We start from the raw sequence: 18,456 nt of genomic DNA, 5'->3' as shown, positions 1-18,456 counted from the left end.
GTGCCGACCTTCTGATCGGCAAGTCCTAGGCTCTGTGGTTTAACCCACAGCACCACCCCGCATCCCATGCCTCCTTTACATACCTGGCAGCTTTACAGCAATATTCTATTACATCTATTAAACACAAATTGCCCTTCTTACACACATTGTTGGATATGCATATTATGGCCGTTTTACTTTGTCTATTTCCCCACTCCATATTTATGAATCAGTAGATTCCTAATGCAAGGAAAACGTGAAAACTCTGTTTTTCAAAATCCATATTCTACCTGTGGAATCTTGAAAAGACCTAAGACGTTTGCCATGCACCAGGAGGTATCAGAGCTGAGTCCCCCAATGACTCCTATGACATTTTTCTGGATGCCACACCTGTAGTTGGGAACAAAGTGACGTGATTTAAAAATCAGATCCAGAGTGTTTCGGTAGGTCATCTTTGAATCATAATAGCTATCATAGATGTGGAAGCCGAGAGAGACATTGGGCAACATCCTGGGATTCTTGTTGATCTCATCAACAGCAAACACCAAGGCCAGGATTTGCTGGTAAAACTTTGTCACCACCCTGCAGATGAAATAAGAGTGGGGAAATTAATCATAATCTAGGTATGAGAGACTCACCTGTGTGCCTATCGAAAGAAAGGACAAAGCCTGCAAAGTTTATTTACTTATTGGGCAATCTCATAATACTGTGTCATTAAAAAAGCCGTTGCACATTTCTTCGATATCTTCAGCAAACCGTGTTTGTTTTCACCAGCTTGAAAATTTGGGTATCATCAACAAAGTTGAGTACAACACTTTTGGCTATATGTTTCTCCTAGGTTTTTATGCCTTTTCTCTTACTCTCTTTTCCGTCTGTCAACTTTGTCAACACCCTGCAAATGAAGTGAGATTTTGTTTGATGGGGAAATTAAACAGTGCTCAGACTCTAGATAGGAAAGATTCACCTGCCTGCCTATAAATAGAGGATGAAGCCAGCAAAGTTTATTTACTTATTTGGGCAATCTAAGAATACTGTGTTTGTTTTCGCTACCTTGAAAATTTGGGTATCATCAAAAAAATTCAGTACCGTTCCTATTTTTTTATTCCATCTCTTTTCTCTTTCTCCTACTTTCTTTTCTATCTCTCTTTACACAATTAGAATAAAAAACCTTATAGTTCATTGAGAGTCTGAACACAGCCTATATGCACAGAGATTTCTAATAAAATCTCTCCACTCATTTAAAAAATAAAGTTCTAAAGATATCCCCCCCAATCAATCATATCAGGAATAATTAAAATAATATTAATTAACAGTTACTTACAGTGGGGCATCAATGAAGTCCTGGGAAGGGTGTTTCTTGAAGGATAATTTGGGGACTATGTAATAAATATGAGATGCCATTGCACCAATGACCAGGTCACCTGGCTCATACCACTCGTGTGGAACATGAACAGGATGATTTGTGGTGCATTTAGTACTTTGTCCTTGGGACACTATATTGGGGAGCAGCAGAAGCAGCAGGAGCAACATCCTGATGGCAAATACACTTGTCTGCATGGACTCCCCTGCTTCTCCGGACAGTATTATTCCTCTCCTCCAGCTGACTCTGTCAATTTGATACTTTAAGGGACATGTATCCACCTTATTTTTAGCTTGAACATTGTCACAACAGAATGCCTTGGAGACCAAATAAGATGCAGTGGTTTGATATGAAAGAGGGTAACTGATAAGTGATAAGTAACAGAGCCCTGCCTAGTTGTCTATGGAGCACAGAGGAGCTTATAATCATTTCAGGCTTGCTTGTTGATTCTTTTTTTACACTGTGGCATCTGGAAATTCAGTCAAGTAGTTTGATTATTGTAATTTGAGTAATGATAGGGGAGAGAATCAGTTATGCAGTGTTTTTGGAGTCTATGGTGCATCAGCAGTAGGGGAACTGCCAAAATATTACTACTACTATTTTTTAAATATATATTTTTATTGATTTACCAATTTTGTTCCAATAGCGACCTCATTATAACAATACCAATTTTATCTAATTAATGCAATTATGAATGCCAATCATTCAAATGTAAATTATATGATTTAATTAAACGTTTCCCCTTGCATGCTAAATTTGATGGCTTCATTCAACTTCATTATTTCTGTGTTCCACTATATTAATAATTTCCATTGCATTCCATGCACATATAATAATCTCTTTTATAACGGCTACAGTCCTGTGATTTCTATTTGTATTAGGTTCCCATCATGCCCTGGGAGAAGCAGTTATCCCACCGTTTCCAAAAGTCACTGCATCGCTTTGTCCTGTGATTTAGCTTCAAGTAAAAAAGCAGTGTTCACCATTTTTTCCAGCCTAGGAGGAACGGTCTGAATCCAGACTGCAGATACTGAATCCAAAAGGATTTATTACTGCAGCTAGTAGACAGGAAGCCGGATCTGCCAATGTAATTATATTTGTAACATCACAAAATCATAAGCAAGGAATGAACCTACAAGGTCAGCAGGATGTCTAGAGTTGAGCTGGCCCCATCCTTTCCCCGCTTCCTAATTTGTTAGTACTGTGGTATCCATCACTCTCCCACCTATGTAACACTGATCAAACATAGATTGCCATCATATTAACTGAATGGTGGCAGCAATTCTGAATAGCACCCATGCCTTATCAAGAAGTGGGGACACTGGATTATAGCATCAATAGACCAATGGGAAATCGGATCCACACAAAGCATGATGGAGAACAGCAACAACTTGGAAAAGATGGATGCGACATCTCAGTTACCACTCAAGCCCATGTGTCCGCTCTCTCTTAAATATCTTGCCCCCACATCACCGAACAACCTTTGACCCGAAGGCTTAAAAGCAAAACCTCACTATACCAGGGGGATCTTTGTGAGGGGGATAACCAAGAAGTTGGAGTCTCGGCGGGCCGCTAGGGGCGCATTGGAAGATGGCCAGCAATGCCATCTCTCCGGCTCACACAAGGAAATTAAGAGGCTGATATGGGAGTATGCAGCCTCCCTTGTTACCCCAGGGAATGGGGGGACACTGCGTTCACCTGTGGTGCCGATAAATCACCCCCGAGTTCGAAAGATGCAGGGGGTGAGGGCACTAGGCACACAGCCCTTGTGTGGGTCCTCGGCTCTCCCGGACGCTGTCTCCGATAGCGCGCCTGGTTGCAGCAGCTCAAAATAAACAATTAGAGAGCAGCAAATGCACATGTTTCGAGTGAAGAATGGGAGTTGAGACTGCTATGTGAAGTGACCTCTGTGAAGTCGAGCGACAGGCTGGATTCAACAGGAAAATATATCAAGAAGAAGAAACATCAAAGGGTCGGTATGTCGGAACGGGACGGAATGGGGGGAGGAAACTTTTCTTTTTTTATTTTATGTGATTACCTAACTATCCCCCCCCCCCAAGAAGAATCGTTGCAACTACTGATTATAAGCGGGATGATTAAGAACTGTGTGGAAATGAATTACTAATCAAAGACCTGGTTTGTGGAATATCTGGAAAGGAATGAAAGGCCTTTGGAATGACGCAGTTATAAAAAGAGACTCGCTAGGAAGCAGGCCTGGTTGCAGGGTTTACGACCGAGGGGGAGGAGACCATGGCTTTGTTATCATATTGGACTGTGAGTTTGACCTGGCAGAACCCCTAAGAAGATTGAAGAGAGAGTGACAGGCCTGCAAGGATTAATGGGCAGACTTTAAGAATGTTTCGCACGGAGTGATGAAATGGCGTCTGTCTGTTTGAATATGGCTCTTGGAGGAATGGAAAATCTACACAGGACTATAACAACATTTGTTTTTAACCTGCTTGTGGAGACTATCAGAGGTCACAAAGCAAGGATTATATGACAACAAGAAGATGAGGAAAACAATAAAGAGAAGATTGGACAGAACTGTGAATACTATTTGGACAGAACTGCGAGTATTAAAGCAGCAGCAATAGAGATGTTTGGATCCCTTTCTGAGCTCAAAGCATGGGTACCCCCAACAAAAAATTAAAAATTTGGCACTCTGATTTGGAATTAATGTGATTTGATTGGTTTGTTAATAAAAATTATATTAAAAAAGAGAAAAAGAAGTTGGAGTCTCAAGCAGGTGTTCTTTAAATAAACAGTAAAGATTTATTTTTAGAACAAGGTAGTATAATACAAGTGGATATAGGGTAGTATAATAGGTTACTTCAATAAGAATACGCTAGTTCACTTCAATTCGTTTTATAGTTTGTTTTCTTTCTAAGGTGGTACTTTCCTTCATTTACCCACCCCTTTAACAAATGCAGCTCCTGAGGTACTTTCAGTAATAGTCTTAAGGGCTCACCCCCCTTCCTTCCCTGGGATTTGGAAGTCTTTTCTTTCCTCAAAAGAGTCTCTCCCCTCCGGATTAGTTTGAGACCTAAGTAGACTCAGCTCTTTCAGTTCCTCCTTCTCCTGTCTCACACCCAGTCTCGCAGCAAAATTTGGTTCTATTACTCCTGCAGGACAATACACTCAGTCCTTCACTGTACACTCAGAGTGGATGTTTAATTCCAGAACCAACTCTCCCTCCTCAACATTCTTTATATTTCAACCTGACTCTTATCCTATCTCCCTACCTAACTCCCAGACTCCCTCCTCAACCCCCCTCTTAACCACACTCTAACTCCATCTCCCTTGAAATCCGTTTCTTTTAAACTCTCCCTCCTGGAATCACAGCCAATCAGAGGCAGCCATTCTTTAAGCATTTGCTGGCAGGAGAAAAAAGTAAAAAGAAATACTTGTGGAACCAACTTTTCCATCAGTATAGACAAAACATTTTACAAGGACTAGAAGAAACACCACGGACAGAATAACTGTCACACACAGGAAGAACAAGGATATAGTTTGAGTACCTCTTTTGCAGTTCTATGAATCATTTTAAAGTGTCAACACAAATAGAAGTTATTAATATTGCAGTTGTTTTATAAGGGATTATTATTTTGACTGGAATATAATAGAAATTAATAAGGTTTTGGAATGCAGAAATAAAGGAAATCATCTAGCATGGGGGGGGGAGCACCTAAATTATATGATTTGGTATGTGAGTGATTAGTATTAGTATTATAATTTCGTATTGTTTTAATGAGGCTATTATTGGATGGTAATTGTAAATTAATAAAAATTGTTATAACAGAAATAGTGTTTTCCTCCAGATATTGTTGCATATCTCTGCTACTTTTCTTTGTTAAAACTATTTAAAAAACAAGGGAAATGGCTGTTTTAAACATCTCCTTCTTTTTTCCTCAGCTGCCTTGTGGGTGAGAGATAAAGAATGTAGAGCCCTTAACTATTTCACAATGTTTTTTGTTTCTGTGTTGTCTTCAAGATGAATTTGCAGATTCCAGGAAGTAATTGTTAAGAGACTTTTTATTAACATTCATTTATGTACAACATTCATCAATTGAACTTAACCATTTCTTAACTGAAAGTCTGACAGTTTTGCTAGTTTTGCTATTAAAATTCCATTTGCATTAAATATATAGTAATACATGACAGGGATGTATGGAGTGTTAGGGAAGGGGTAGTAACTCTAGCGGGGAACAAGTCGTGCTCCTTCTGGGATAGTTTGTCTACCTCTGATTCCCACCCTGCACTCAGCTCTCAACTGTGGCTCCTAGAAATTGTCAGCATGCAACAGCAGCCACACCCCATGAATCATATTGAACTGGCTCCGTAAACCAGGTGAGGACAGCCAATGGGCCTCAAATCCTCAGTGAGTTAGGGTCCAATGCTAAAAAATGAGGGGCAGGTGGGTCTCCTAAACCTAGGAAGGGAGTCCACCTAGGAGAAGGAAATTTTGAACCTAAACCTCCACTGCTTTACAGCATTACTCATTTGTGAAAAAGGCTTTGGGAGTAGAACCTGAGGAAAAATCTTTACCCGTTGCCTTTGGGACATCTTTGGCAGACAAAACAGTTAAGGAGCAAACTCTACAAAGATCCAGAGCAGGGACTCGGAAAGTGATACCAGCCAGCAAGCCCATGTATTCTAAGACCCAATAAAACCACAAATTCCACTGTCATTTATACCTTTCTTTGTGTTAGCTGCTCTTTGTTGTTCAGGTCTGGCCTCAACACAATAATGTAGCATTTAGGGGAAAAAATGCAAGCCAGTAACCCAGCACCAGAAGCAAAGATGGAGAAGATCTCCACAGCCACCATGTATTTTCCTCTGGTGCTCAGGTAGGTTGGAATGAAGGAGAGCCAAACACTGCAGAAGACCAGCATGCTGAAGTTGATGAACTTGGCTTCATTGAAAGTGTCAGGCAACTTCCTGGCTAGGAAGGCCACAGTGAAACTGATAATGGCCAGGAAGCCCATGTAGCCCAAAACACAATAGAACATGAGGACTGACCCTTCATTACATAAGAATATAATTTCTTCACTCATTGAGTGCATGTCCACATCTGGGAATGGGGGAGAGGTTGCCAGCCAGAGGACACAGATCCCTACTTGAACAATGGAGCAGGAAAAGACAATGGAATAAGCCAGTTCTTTGCCTACCCATTTCCTCATATTGGATCCTGGTTTGGTAGCCATGAATGCCAAAACCACCAATATGGTTTTGGCTAAGATGCTGGAGAGGGCCACTGAGAAGACAATGCCAAAAGCAGTTTGTCGGAGAAGGCAAGTCACCACATTAGGTTTTCCGATAAATAACAAAGAAGAGAGGAAACACAAGAGGAGGGAGATAAGGAGACCATAGGTGAGGCTTTGGTTGTTAGCTTTGACTATGGCTGTATTGCGATGCTTAATGAAGATGCTGAGCACCAGAATTGTGATGAGAGAGAATAAAAGTGCAGAGGAAGTTGAAACTATGGCCAGGGTTTCATCAAAGGCTAGGAAGTTTGGAATCTTAGGAATGCATAGATCCTGGCCGCTGTTTGGATACTGATCTGCTGGGCAACTGATACATGTTTCCATGTCTGAAAATACACAAACAATGTGTGACAATTTGAAGTAACCAAAAATATTCTTAAGAATTTCACATCACTAGTCCATTTAGCATAGTGTTTTCTACGTCAGAATGTATAAGAGCTTCAAGCCCAAATGCTTTTGTACTAGGTGTATCAAAAATAAAACTTGTGTATCAATTCTGGAATTTTCTACATGGGTGACATCTTTTTTTTCTTTATTGTTTCCCTGCTTTTTCTTAGAGCCACATAAACAGTAGAACAAAATGAGAAATGCATTACAGCTGAAATCTTTGGATGTCAGAAAAGCGAGGTTGATAAGAGTTTCACCCTATTGTCAAACAACCTAATTCTTAGAGGAGAAAACACCACTTTTATTCCACCCTAATTTTGTAGAAGTTAGAGGGAAAAACATATTAGCTTCCACTTAAAAAAGAAATCTTCAAGATGTTTTAAAGATTAAAATATATTGGTGTTATCTATAAACAATGAGATGAACACATCTGTTAATGTAATCCTTTTCTCCTGCAGCAGTTTAATGTCTACAAAATTGCCAGGAGCCCAGAGGTTCTGCATTATCTTAAGATGTCATCTCTAACCTTTCTCATTTGAAATCATTCCTTCTGGACATGGATCACAATCATAGCAGCAAAACTTCTCCCCCTCCTTCTTTTTCTTCCCGTAACCAGGATGGCAGTTGGCATTACACAGAGAAAGCGGTGGCACCTATCCAAAGAGATAGGAAGAGTTTAATATTATGATATTGTTTTGGGGAATTTACCAAATATCCACTATCAAGTGATTTAATAGTAAATAGGAGGACTAATAGCGTGAAATTATCCGTAGGTACACTTATTCTTAAGGAAATCAGCCCTGAGTGCTCACTGGAAGGAAAGATCCTGAAGCTGAGACTCCAATACTTTGGCCACCTCATGAGAAGAGAAGATTCCCTGGAAGAGACCCTGATGTTGGGAAGGATGGAGGGCACAAGGAGAAGGGCCGACAGAGGACGAAGCTACCAGCATGAATCTGACTAAACTGCGGGAAGCAGCAGAAGACAGAAGTGCCTGGCGTGCTCTGGTCCATGGGGTCACGAAGAGTCGGACATGACTAAATGACTAAACAACAACAACACACAAGTGGCACATAGGTAAAGGTAAAGGTACCCCTGCCCGTACGGGCCAGTCTTGACAGACTCTGGGGTTGTGCGCCCATCTCACTCAAGAGGCCAGGGGCCAGCGCTGTCCGAAGACACTTCCGGGTCACGTGGCCAGCGTGACATCGCTGCTCTGGTGAGCCAGAGCCGCACACGGAAACGCTGTTTACCTTCCCGCTGGTAAGCGGTCCCTATTTATCTACTTGCACCCGGAGGTGCTTTCGAACTGCTAGGTTGGCAGGCGCTGGGACCGAGCAGCGGGAGCGCACCCCGCCGCAGGGATTCGAACCGCCGACCTTTCGATCGGCAAGTCCTAGGCACTGAGGCTTTAACCCACAGCGCCACCTGCGTCCCAAGTGGCACATACAGTAGGGTAAAAAGCTGCTGTTCTAACTATCATACAAGCTTAAGAAGATGTCAGTATTCATGCCTGGACCATCCAACCTTATAGCTGTGTTTGACTCCATCAAAAGGCCAAGCCAGGGGAGAAATCACACCGAATTCTGTGTGATTTCACCCCTGGCTTGGCCTTTTGATGGAGTCACCACCTAACGGCCTTTGCTTCAAGGAGTCCACATGGTGTTCCTTTGTGTGGCACAAGGAATTAAAGGTAAGCCATTATAGTGGTTCTGCTCCTACCTGCAGGGTCATTACAAGAAACTAGCAATAGGAAATCATTCCATGACTTTTGGGTAGTGGTTTCCTGTTAGGCCACCTCCTGTCTCAGAGAGAAATGCTTTCGGTTCCTCCGCCTGACCTGTTCTGGGAGGAGTTGCATTCCATTTGAAGCAAGAGGTCTGGGAGCACTCCTCTATTCTAACTCATCAATAGTCTGAAGTGGTTTCAAGTGCTAGTGAATTTCAAAATGAATAATGTGTGAAGTGCTTTTGTTACATCCCATTTTATGGATAACCACAAATTCTGGGTTTTCAGGGACTGTGCCAATATTTCCATACCTTAGTGAAGCGTCTGTGCCATTTGATTCTGTCTTCATTAATGGTGAGCTCTTTGCCCGGAGGGGCCTGAGGATCCAAACTTCCCACTTTGACTCTGACATAGGAATTATTTGGGAAAGTGACCAAGTTGGTAATATCAAAGCCAGCTGCTAACTCTCCATATTCATTTAATGTAATTTCATCCTCAGCACTGTTGTTGAATGAGATTCTCTGCAGGAATGAGTGGAGCTAAGTGGAAAGAGAATTGAAGTTAAATGCTTCAGTTCACAATGGAGAACATCCATATTTTAGTTGCACATACAGAAGGGGTAGGGAATCATGAACCAGTGTCAATTCAACATTCAACAGACTTGCATAAATATATTATGAAGAGATGAGACCATACACCTGCTTGCTTGAGACGAGCCTTTGTCAAGATCCAAGAAAGGGAAGGGATTTGAGAAGTCATGTATGAGAAGAGATGAGAGCTTATGTTCTGGAATGATGGGAATGCAACATGAGAACGTTGGACTTTACCTTTTCATAGTTTATAGAGTGGATTTGAGCATGGTTGGATGTTGGATGCAGAAGAGTGGCAGGAAGCAGCTGCTGAGGAACCCCAAAGGGAAACCCCACGGAATGGAGGCTCAGAGCCAGGGGATTGGTGGTGGGATGACAAGGAGTCGTCAGTGGGAGAAGAGGGAGCAGACTGGGAGGAAGAGGTGTCAGAAGCAGAAAAGGCAACAGGGTTAAGGGAGCAGGAAGAGGATGTGCCAGACTGAAATCCAGACTCAGAGGCAGAAGAGGAGAAGGGAGAAAAGCAGGGTCTAGAGACAGTGATCAAACAGTTGCCAGTGTCTTCTGGGTACCTACCAGTGAGGCCAGCAACCCCTGGTGATTGGCAGAAAGGGAAAGATGAGGAATTGGGGACGGGGCCTTCCAGGACGTGCCCAGGTAGTGGGAGCTCCCTGATGGGCTGCTCATCTGTTTTCTCTTGGATATGAGGATCCCTGCAATAGCCAGTGCCTGGGGTTGGGTCCTGGTTGTGCTCCCTCAGAATTATGTGCCCGGGGCCATGGACCCCAGGTCCCCAACCTTATACCACTGGGTAACTGGAGAGGTGAGAGACACAGAGAGAACGGGGGAGGGATATTTGGAAAAAACGGAGAGGTTTGCAGTGTGAAGGAGGTAGTTGCCACAGCTGCAGTTACCTGTAGTTGTTGGTAGTCTGTTGCTTCTGAAAGTCTGTGTCATCTAAAGTCTGTTTAGTATCATTATAGGAAATACTCTAATTCCCATCTTTCATACAGTAAATTTACTAAAGGTTTATTTTTAATTTCTTAAGTTTTATTCTTTTATTTCTTTACTGATGATTAAATGCCAACTCACATAATGTACCAATGCAGTGAATGCTTTGTAACAGAGAACAATACCTGCCAAGGATCTGCAAACTGAGGAGAGAGTTGTCCCTTAGCACCTCTTCTGTTGCGGATGGCTCCAGCCAAGTGCCTGCTATTTAAGGCATGTGCCAAAGCATAGACAGCATTATAAACACTGTAGCTGTGGCCAGTCATGCTCATTTCAAAAAATGGTGCAGGGAGGCTCTCCAGCAACTCCTCTCCAGTACACACAGTTTTTGAGAGAGTGGAATTTGGAAGTGAACAACTGAATGCATCTTCCCAGAAATCTTGTATAAAACCATCTGTGTCTGTCCAATGAGGATATATACGCTGAAGAAAGTCTTTAAAGTTGTGAATCTCCTTGGAGTGAATTGCAAAGGATATTGCACCATGGAGAATTCGTATATTAACATTAAATTTTTTTTGAAGGCTATATAATATGAAATCAATTTGGGTAGTTGTAATCCATACTTTTCCTTCATGTGACTTCTTTTGAGGAAATAGTAGCTGAGTAAACTCCATCACGATAAAAGCATTTGCCAACCATAGAATAAATCTACTTTCTCCATATAGAAGAATTGCAATAGCTTTGGTGGTTGTGAATGTTGGTAATAAAATTTTTATGTCCACCATTTCTAGTAAGTTAGTATTATAATGTATATTGTGTTCCACTCTTTCTGTGAATGCTGAACAGATTCCATTCTTGAAAAGCATTGGCTCAATATTCTGCAAGAAACGTTCTCCAGCTTCATTAGGTGGAGTCATGAGCCCAACCCATTTCCATCTGAAATGCAGAAGTAACTGGATAATTCCCTGATACTGAAGGTCTTCATTGGGGACCATGCGGTAAAAGGAAGGGAACTTGGTTCCATAATTTATGGCTGGTTCAAATGAACCATATGAAATCTGGAAAAAGCCAAAGCCAAATGTTTTCAAGTGGAAACAAGAACTCCTGATATTCCAATTTATTTAGATATAAACACGTGCACGCACACACACTTAAATATTGAATATATATTGAATCTATATCCCAAGTTTACCAAGTTTAGGGAGAGCACCGACCCCAGCTTATATAGGTAAACCAAGATAACCTTGCTCAATGTTTTCTGTTGATATTTATCATTATTATGGCATCATCACAGCTTCATTCTTGTACATATTGATTGTATCCAAGAATAGGGGAGCATTTGGGGGAGGAGCTGCTGGCGAGCTGCGATGGAGGATTGCTGAATTCCATCACCGCTGTACGTTCTGGAATCAGAGGCTGAGATGGGAGTAATCAGCCACCCTACACTCCTCAGGCTGGGGAGTGGCAGGTCATCTGCACATCGCCCAATACCTGGCCCCAAATTCAGAAGGAGGGGCTGGGGACGCTGGATGGAAAGCCCGGAAAGTTTCTTGGCAACCCTCCAAAGTCACCACCATTTAACAGCAAGCTTTAAGTTTTGGACATGATCTGAGCGAAGGGGAAGAAACTACTCTCCCAATTAATTGAGTCACTGAGGTGCTAAAAAGTATTTGAATGGAAGAAGGATTAACATCTACGTAGACTTCGTTGATGCGCAGCGTAAATTAATAATGCAGAGTTTTTAAAGAATAAAAGATTCACTGAGTTACAATAAACTTCTTCATAAACATGGTTCCATACAGTTTGACTGAGATTACGTACAGACTCTGTTCACATCTAATGCAGACCGACTCTCACATCTTACAGAGAGCACAAAGTGAATCTGGCTACTAAGTCACATGTCAGAATGACTCAATGGTTAGCAGTTAGGCCTGAATAACTTTAGTAGGCCCAAATGATTGTACAGTCCCAGCACTTCCCAGCCTGCTTTGCTGCTTCTGCTCTCATGTGTCTTTGCCACATGACATTCGTATGTTGGAACTGAAGGGGGGGGTGTTGAGCCTCCTTTGTTATTTATTATATTTCATTTTGCTATGTTATATGGCAAAATCCTCCTCTGAAAGAACCAACTGCCTGATTATTTAGAGCAAGCGAGACTGGATAGGTGGTTTATTTGGTGATATAATATGATTCTAATAGTCATTAACTGTGTGGAAACAACAAGTATTCAAAAGTGGAAAACCAAGTTCAAAGTATTCGGCTGCAGATATATTTGGAAGAGGATAAAGAGTTTCTGGTGCTGAAGAAACTGAAATTGACCAATTTTATGAAGACTTACAACACCTTATAGAAGTGACACCAAAGAAGGATGTTCTTCTCATTATAGGGGATTGGAATGCTAAAGTAGGGAGTCAAGAGATAAAAGGAAGAACTGGCAAGTTTGGCCTTGGAGATCAAAATAAAGCAGGGCAAAGGCTAATAGAATTCTGTCAAGAGAACAAGCTGGTCATCACAAACACACTTTTCCAACAGCACAAGAGATGACTCTACACATGGACAGCACCAGATTGGCAGCATCGAAATCAAATTGATTATATTCTCTGCAGCTAAAGATGGAGAAGCTCTATACAGTGAGCAAAAACAAGACCTGGAGCTGACTGTGGCTCAGATCATCAGCTTCTTATAGCAAAATTCAAGCTTAAACTGAAGAAAGTAGGAAAAACCACAGGGCCGGTAAGATACAATCTAAATCAAATCCCTTATGAATACACAGTGAAAGTGAGGAACAGAATTAAGGATTTAGATTTGGTGGACAGGGTGCCTGAAGAACTATGGATGGAGGCTCGCAACATTATACAGGAGGCAGCAACGAAAACCATCCCAATGAAAAGGAAATGCAAGAAAGCAAAGTGGCTGTCCAACGAGGCCTTAAAAATAGCAGGGGAGAGAAGGCAAGCGAAATGCGAGGGAGATAGTGAAAAATACAGGAAATTGAATGCAGATTTCCAAAAAATAGCAAGGAGAGACAAGAAGGCCTTCTTAAATGAGAAATGCAAAGAAATAGAGGAAAACAACAGAATGGGAAGAACCAGAGGTCTGTTCAAGAAAATTGGAGATATGAAAGGAACATTTCATACAAAGCTTACCATAATAAAGGACAAAAGTGGTAAGGACCTAACAGAAGCAGAAGACATCAAGAAGAGGTGGCAAGAATACACAGAGGAATTATACCAGAAAGATATGGATGGCTCGTACACCCCAGGTAGTGTGGTTGCACACCTTGAGCCAGACATCCTGGAGAGTGAAGTCAAATGGGCCTTAGAAGCACTGCAAATAACAAGGCCAGTGGAAGTGATAGTATTCCAGCTGAACTATTCAAAATTTTAAAAGATGATGCTCTTATGGTGCTACACTCAATATACCAGCAAGTTTGGAAAACTCAGAAGTGGCCAGAGGATTGGAGAAGATCAGTCTACATCCCAATCCCAAAGAAAGGCAGTGCCAAATAATGTTCCAAGTACCGCACAATTGCACTCATTTCACATGCTATCAAGGTTATGCTTAAAATTCTACAAGGAAGGCTCAAGCAGTATGTGGACCAAAAACTCCCAGAAGTGCAAGCTGGATTTAGAAGAGGCAGAGGAATCAGAGACCAAATTGCAAACATGCGCTGGATTATGGAGAAAGCTAGAGAGTTCCAGAAATACATCTACTTCTGCTTCATGCAAAATCCTTTGACTATGTCGACCACAGCAACTATGGCAAGTTCTTAAAGAAATGGGAGTGCCTGATCACCTCATCTGTCTCCTGAGAAATCTCTACTTGGGACAAGAAGCTACAGTTAGAACTGGATATGGAACAACTGATTGGTTCGAAAGGAGTACGACAAGGCTATACATTGTCTCCCTGCTTATTTAACTTATATGCAGAATTAATCATGTGAAAGGCTAGGCTGGATGAATCCCTAGCTGGAATTAAGATTGCTGGAAGAAATATCAACAGCCTCAGATATGCAGATGACACAACATTTATGGCAGAAAGTGAGGAGGAATTAAAGAACCTTTTATTGAAGGTGAAAGAGGAGAGCGCAAAATATGGTCTGAAGCTCAACATCAAAAAAAGAAGATCATGGCCACTAGTCCCATCACCTCCTGGCAAATAGAAGGGGAAGAAATGGAGGCAGTGAGAGATTTTACTTTCTTGGGCTCCATGATCACTGCAGATGGTGACAGCAGCCACAAAATTAAAAGACGCCTGCTTCTTGGGAGAAAAGATATGACAAACCTAGATAGCATCTTAAAAAGTAGAGACATCACCTTGCCAACAAAAGTCCGTATAGTAAAAGCTATGGTTTTCCCAGTAGTGAGGTATGGAAGTGAGAGCTGGACCATAAAGAAGGCTGATTGCCGAAGAATTGATGCTTTTGAATTATGGTGCTGGAGGAGACTCTTGAGAGTCCCATGGACTGCAAGAAGATCAAACCTATCCATTCTTAAGGAAATCAGCCCTGAGTGCTCACTGGAAGGACAGATTGTGAAGCTGAGGCTCCAATACTTTGGCCACCTCATGAGAAGAGAAGACTCCCTGGAAAAGACCCTGATGTTGGGAAAGATGGAGGGCACAAGGAGAAGGGGACGACGGAGGACGAGATGGTTGGACAGTGTTCTCGAAGCTACCAGCATGAGTTTGACCAAACTGCGGGAGGCAGTGGAAGACAGGAGGGCCTGGCGTGCTCTGGTCCAGGGGGTCACAAAGAGTCGGACACGACTAAACAATTAAACAACAACAACAAAGAGTTTCCCAACTTTGATTTGGAGAATGTCTGGAAAGACGCCAAAAAAACTTAGGAAGTTTGTCCAGAATTAGAATCAGAATGACGCAGTTCCAATTAAACAAGCGGCCATGACCGAAAGTAGATCAGCTTGTCAAATTAAATGTGGAGCCTTAGGGGAATAGGTGCCTTTTAATATCTTACTTAATATTTGCATTCCCACTTTTATATGGCAAAACCTTCCCTGGACAGGTTAACCATTTGAAGGACACCTTGTCTTAAAAGCATTGGGCCGATGCCTTGCTTTGATTTTATCTGGACTGACTTGGCTGCTGCCCAAGGTGAGAAGATTTTTGGACTGGCTTGGCGGAAACATCATTTTGTGAAGAGACATCGTGAACATACAGAGGGAACTCGGGATGTAAATTCCACACAGAATATATTGTTTTGTTTTATCTTGCTTATTCAGAGGCTGTGAAATGTACTGAGCATTAACATCGGAATGATTTATGGGAACTATCGTGAAAATTATGAAAGCAGCAGACGTAAGATGATCAGAACCACCCCCGACCTCAGAACATGGGAAGATAATCTTCAAATTTTTTTATAATTTGGCATAATATTTAGACTGTTTGATGGTTGAATAATATGTATAATTTGGAATATTTAATATGATTTGATTGGATTGTTAAATTGGAAAATTTAATAAATAGTATTTTTTTAAATAAAGAAGAATAGGGAAGCATTTATCATGTCAATATACTCATGTTAATATACGAAGATGATGAAGAAGAAGAGTTTGGATTTGATACCCCGCCTTTCACTCCCTTTAAGGAGTCTCAAAGCGGCTCACATTCTCCTTTCCCTTCCTCCCCCACAACAAACACTCTGTGAGGTGAGTGGGGCTGAGAGACTTCAAAGAAGTGTGACTGGCCCAAGGTCACCCAGCAGCTGCATGTGGAGGAGCGGGGAATCGAACCCGGTTCCCCAGATTACAAGACTACCGCTCTTAACCACTACAGCTTAAGCAAAACTCCAAGGTGTAAGTGGAGTGATTGAAATTGTTGATCACGTACTTTTCATCTGTAACCCTTTTAATGATTGTAGGGAGGTCTTGATTCTCTATCTACTAAGAACTCTCTCAGGAAGATTTCCTGGGAAATCCAGAAGATCTCCATTAGATTGTGAATACTATTCATCTCTGAGCACAATAAACTAAATCATATAAAATATCAATAAAATACAAAATACTGTACCAGCACTATTTAAAACAACTAAAATGAAATACAACAATGCAGGAGAATAGCACAATGCTGACACCACTATATAACGCTCTGAAGTGACAGATGACAAATGCCAGAACAAAGCAAGAAAACACTTTTTCAATTAGCCTCTGAAAGTGAACAATGTTGACTAAAATCATACTTTGGGAAAAGACTATCTTGATTTTTAAGGGCAGGAACATTTTTAGTTAATATGTTCTCAGCTATTTTTGCCTATGAATCCAATGCCAATGTCATATACTGAGTACCTCACAGGAAGCCAGTGCAGTGCTTTAAAGGATTGATGAATATGAACCAGTCTGGGTGCCTGCTTTACATAAAAGGTAAAGGAACCCCTGACCATTAGGTCCAGTCGTGACCGACTCTGGGGTTGCGGCGCTCATCTATCTTTATTGGCCAAGGGAGCCGACGTACAGCTACCGGGTCATGTGGCCAGCATGACTAACCTTCTTCTGGCGAACCAGAGCAGCGCACAGAAACACTGTTTACCTTCCTTCAAGAGTGGCACCTATTTATCTACTTGCACTTTGATGACCTTTCGAACTGCTAGGTTGGCAGGAGCAGGGACCGAGCAACGGAAGCTCACCCCGTCATGGGGATTCGAACCGCCGACCTTCTGATCGGCAAGTCCTAGGCTCTGTGGTTTAACCCACAGCGCCACCCGCGTCCCATGCCTCCTTTACATACCTGGCAGCTTTACAGCAATATTCTATGACATCTATTAAACACAAATGGTCAATGTTACACACATTGTTGGATATGCATATTATACCCCTTTTACTTGGTTCATTTCCCCACTCCATATTTATGAATCAGTAGATTCCTAATGTAAGGACAGCATGAAATCTCTGTTTTTCAAAATCCATATTCTACCTGTGGAATCTTGAAAAGACCTAAGACGTTTGCCATGCACCAAGAGCTATCAGAGCTAAGTCCCCCTATGACTCCTATGACATTTTTCTGGATGCCACACCTGTAGTTGGGAACAAAGTGATGTGATTTAAAGATCAGGTCCAGAGTGTTTCGGTAGGTCATCTTTGAATCATAATAGCTATCATAGATGTGGAAGCCGAGAGAGACATTGGGCAACATCCTGGGATTCTTGTTGATCTCATCAACAGCAAACACCAAGGCCAGGATTTGCTGGTAAAACTTTGTCACCACCCTGCAGATGAAATAAGAGTGGGGAAATTAATCATAATCTAGGTATGAGAGACTCACCTGCCTGCCTATCGAAAGAAAGGACAAAGCCCGCAAAGTTTATTTACTTAATAGGCAGTCTCATAATACTGTGTCATTAAAAAAGCCGTTGCACATTTCTTCGATATCTTCAGCAAACCGTGTTTGTTTTCACCAGCTTGAAAATTTGGGTATCATCAACAAAGTTGAGTACAACACTTTTGGCTATATGTTTCTCCTAGGTTTTTATGCATTGTCTCTTTCTCCTACTCTTTTTTCCCGTCTGTCAACATTGTCAGTGAATGAAGTGAGATTTTGTTTGATGGGGAAATTAAACAGTGCTCAGAATCTAGATAGGAGAGATTCACCTGCTTGCCTATAAATAGAGGATGAAGCCAGCAAAGTTTATTTACTTATTTGGGCAATCTAAGAATACTGTGTTTGTTTTCAGTACCTTGAAAATTTGGGTATCATCAAAAAAATTCAGTACCGTTCCTATTTTTTTATTCCATCTCTTTTCTCTTTCTCCTACTATCTTTTCTATCTCTCTTTACACAATTAGAATCAAAAAAGCTTATAGTTCATTGAGAGTATGGACACAGCCTGTATGCACAGAGATTTCTAATAAAATCTCTCGACACATTTAAAAAACAAAGTTCTAAAGCTATCCCCCCCAATCAATCATATCAGGAATAATTAAAATAATATTAATTAACGGTTACTTACAGTGGGGCATCAATGAAGTCCTGGGAAGGGTGTTTCTTGAAGGATAATTTGGGGACTATGTAATAAATATGAGATGCCATTGCACCAATGACCAGGTCACCTGGCTCATACCACTCGTGTGGAACATGAACAGGATTATTTGTGGTGCATTTAGCGCTTTGTCCTTGGGACACTATATTGGGGAGCAGCAGAAGCAGCAGGAGGAACATCCTGATGGCAAATACACTTGTCTGCATGGACT

General features: G+C 41.6%; 1 protein-coding gene across 1 annotated transcript; it reads right to left on the bottom strand.

The window, feature by feature from the left end:
• Positions 1–5,764: 5,764 nt before the first annotated feature.
• On the bottom strand, positions 5,765–18,424 carry LOC309356008 (vomeronasal type-2 receptor 26-like; the record flags this gene model as incomplete). Its single annotated transcript, XM_081887183.1, has 6 exons — positions 5,765–6,929; positions 7,517–7,643; positions 9,030–9,257; positions 10,880–11,314; positions 17,184–17,475; positions 18,216–18,424. The coding sequence occupies 6 exons, from the start codon at positions 18,422–18,424 to the stop codon at positions 6,028–6,030; spliced, it is 2,193 nt and encodes a 730-aa protein (XP_081743309.1). The 3' UTR covers positions 5,765–6,027.
• Between the last annotated feature and the right edge of the window lie 32 nt (positions 18,425–18,456).

This window comes from Podarcis melisellensis (genome assembly GCF_964234715.1).
Source record: "Podarcis melisellensis genome assembly, chromosome: 13".
NCBI lineage: Eukaryota > Metazoa > Chordata > Lepidosauria > Squamata > Lacertidae > Podarcis > Podarcis melisellensis.
This window is presented reverse-complemented; position numbering and strand designations above follow the sequence as displayed.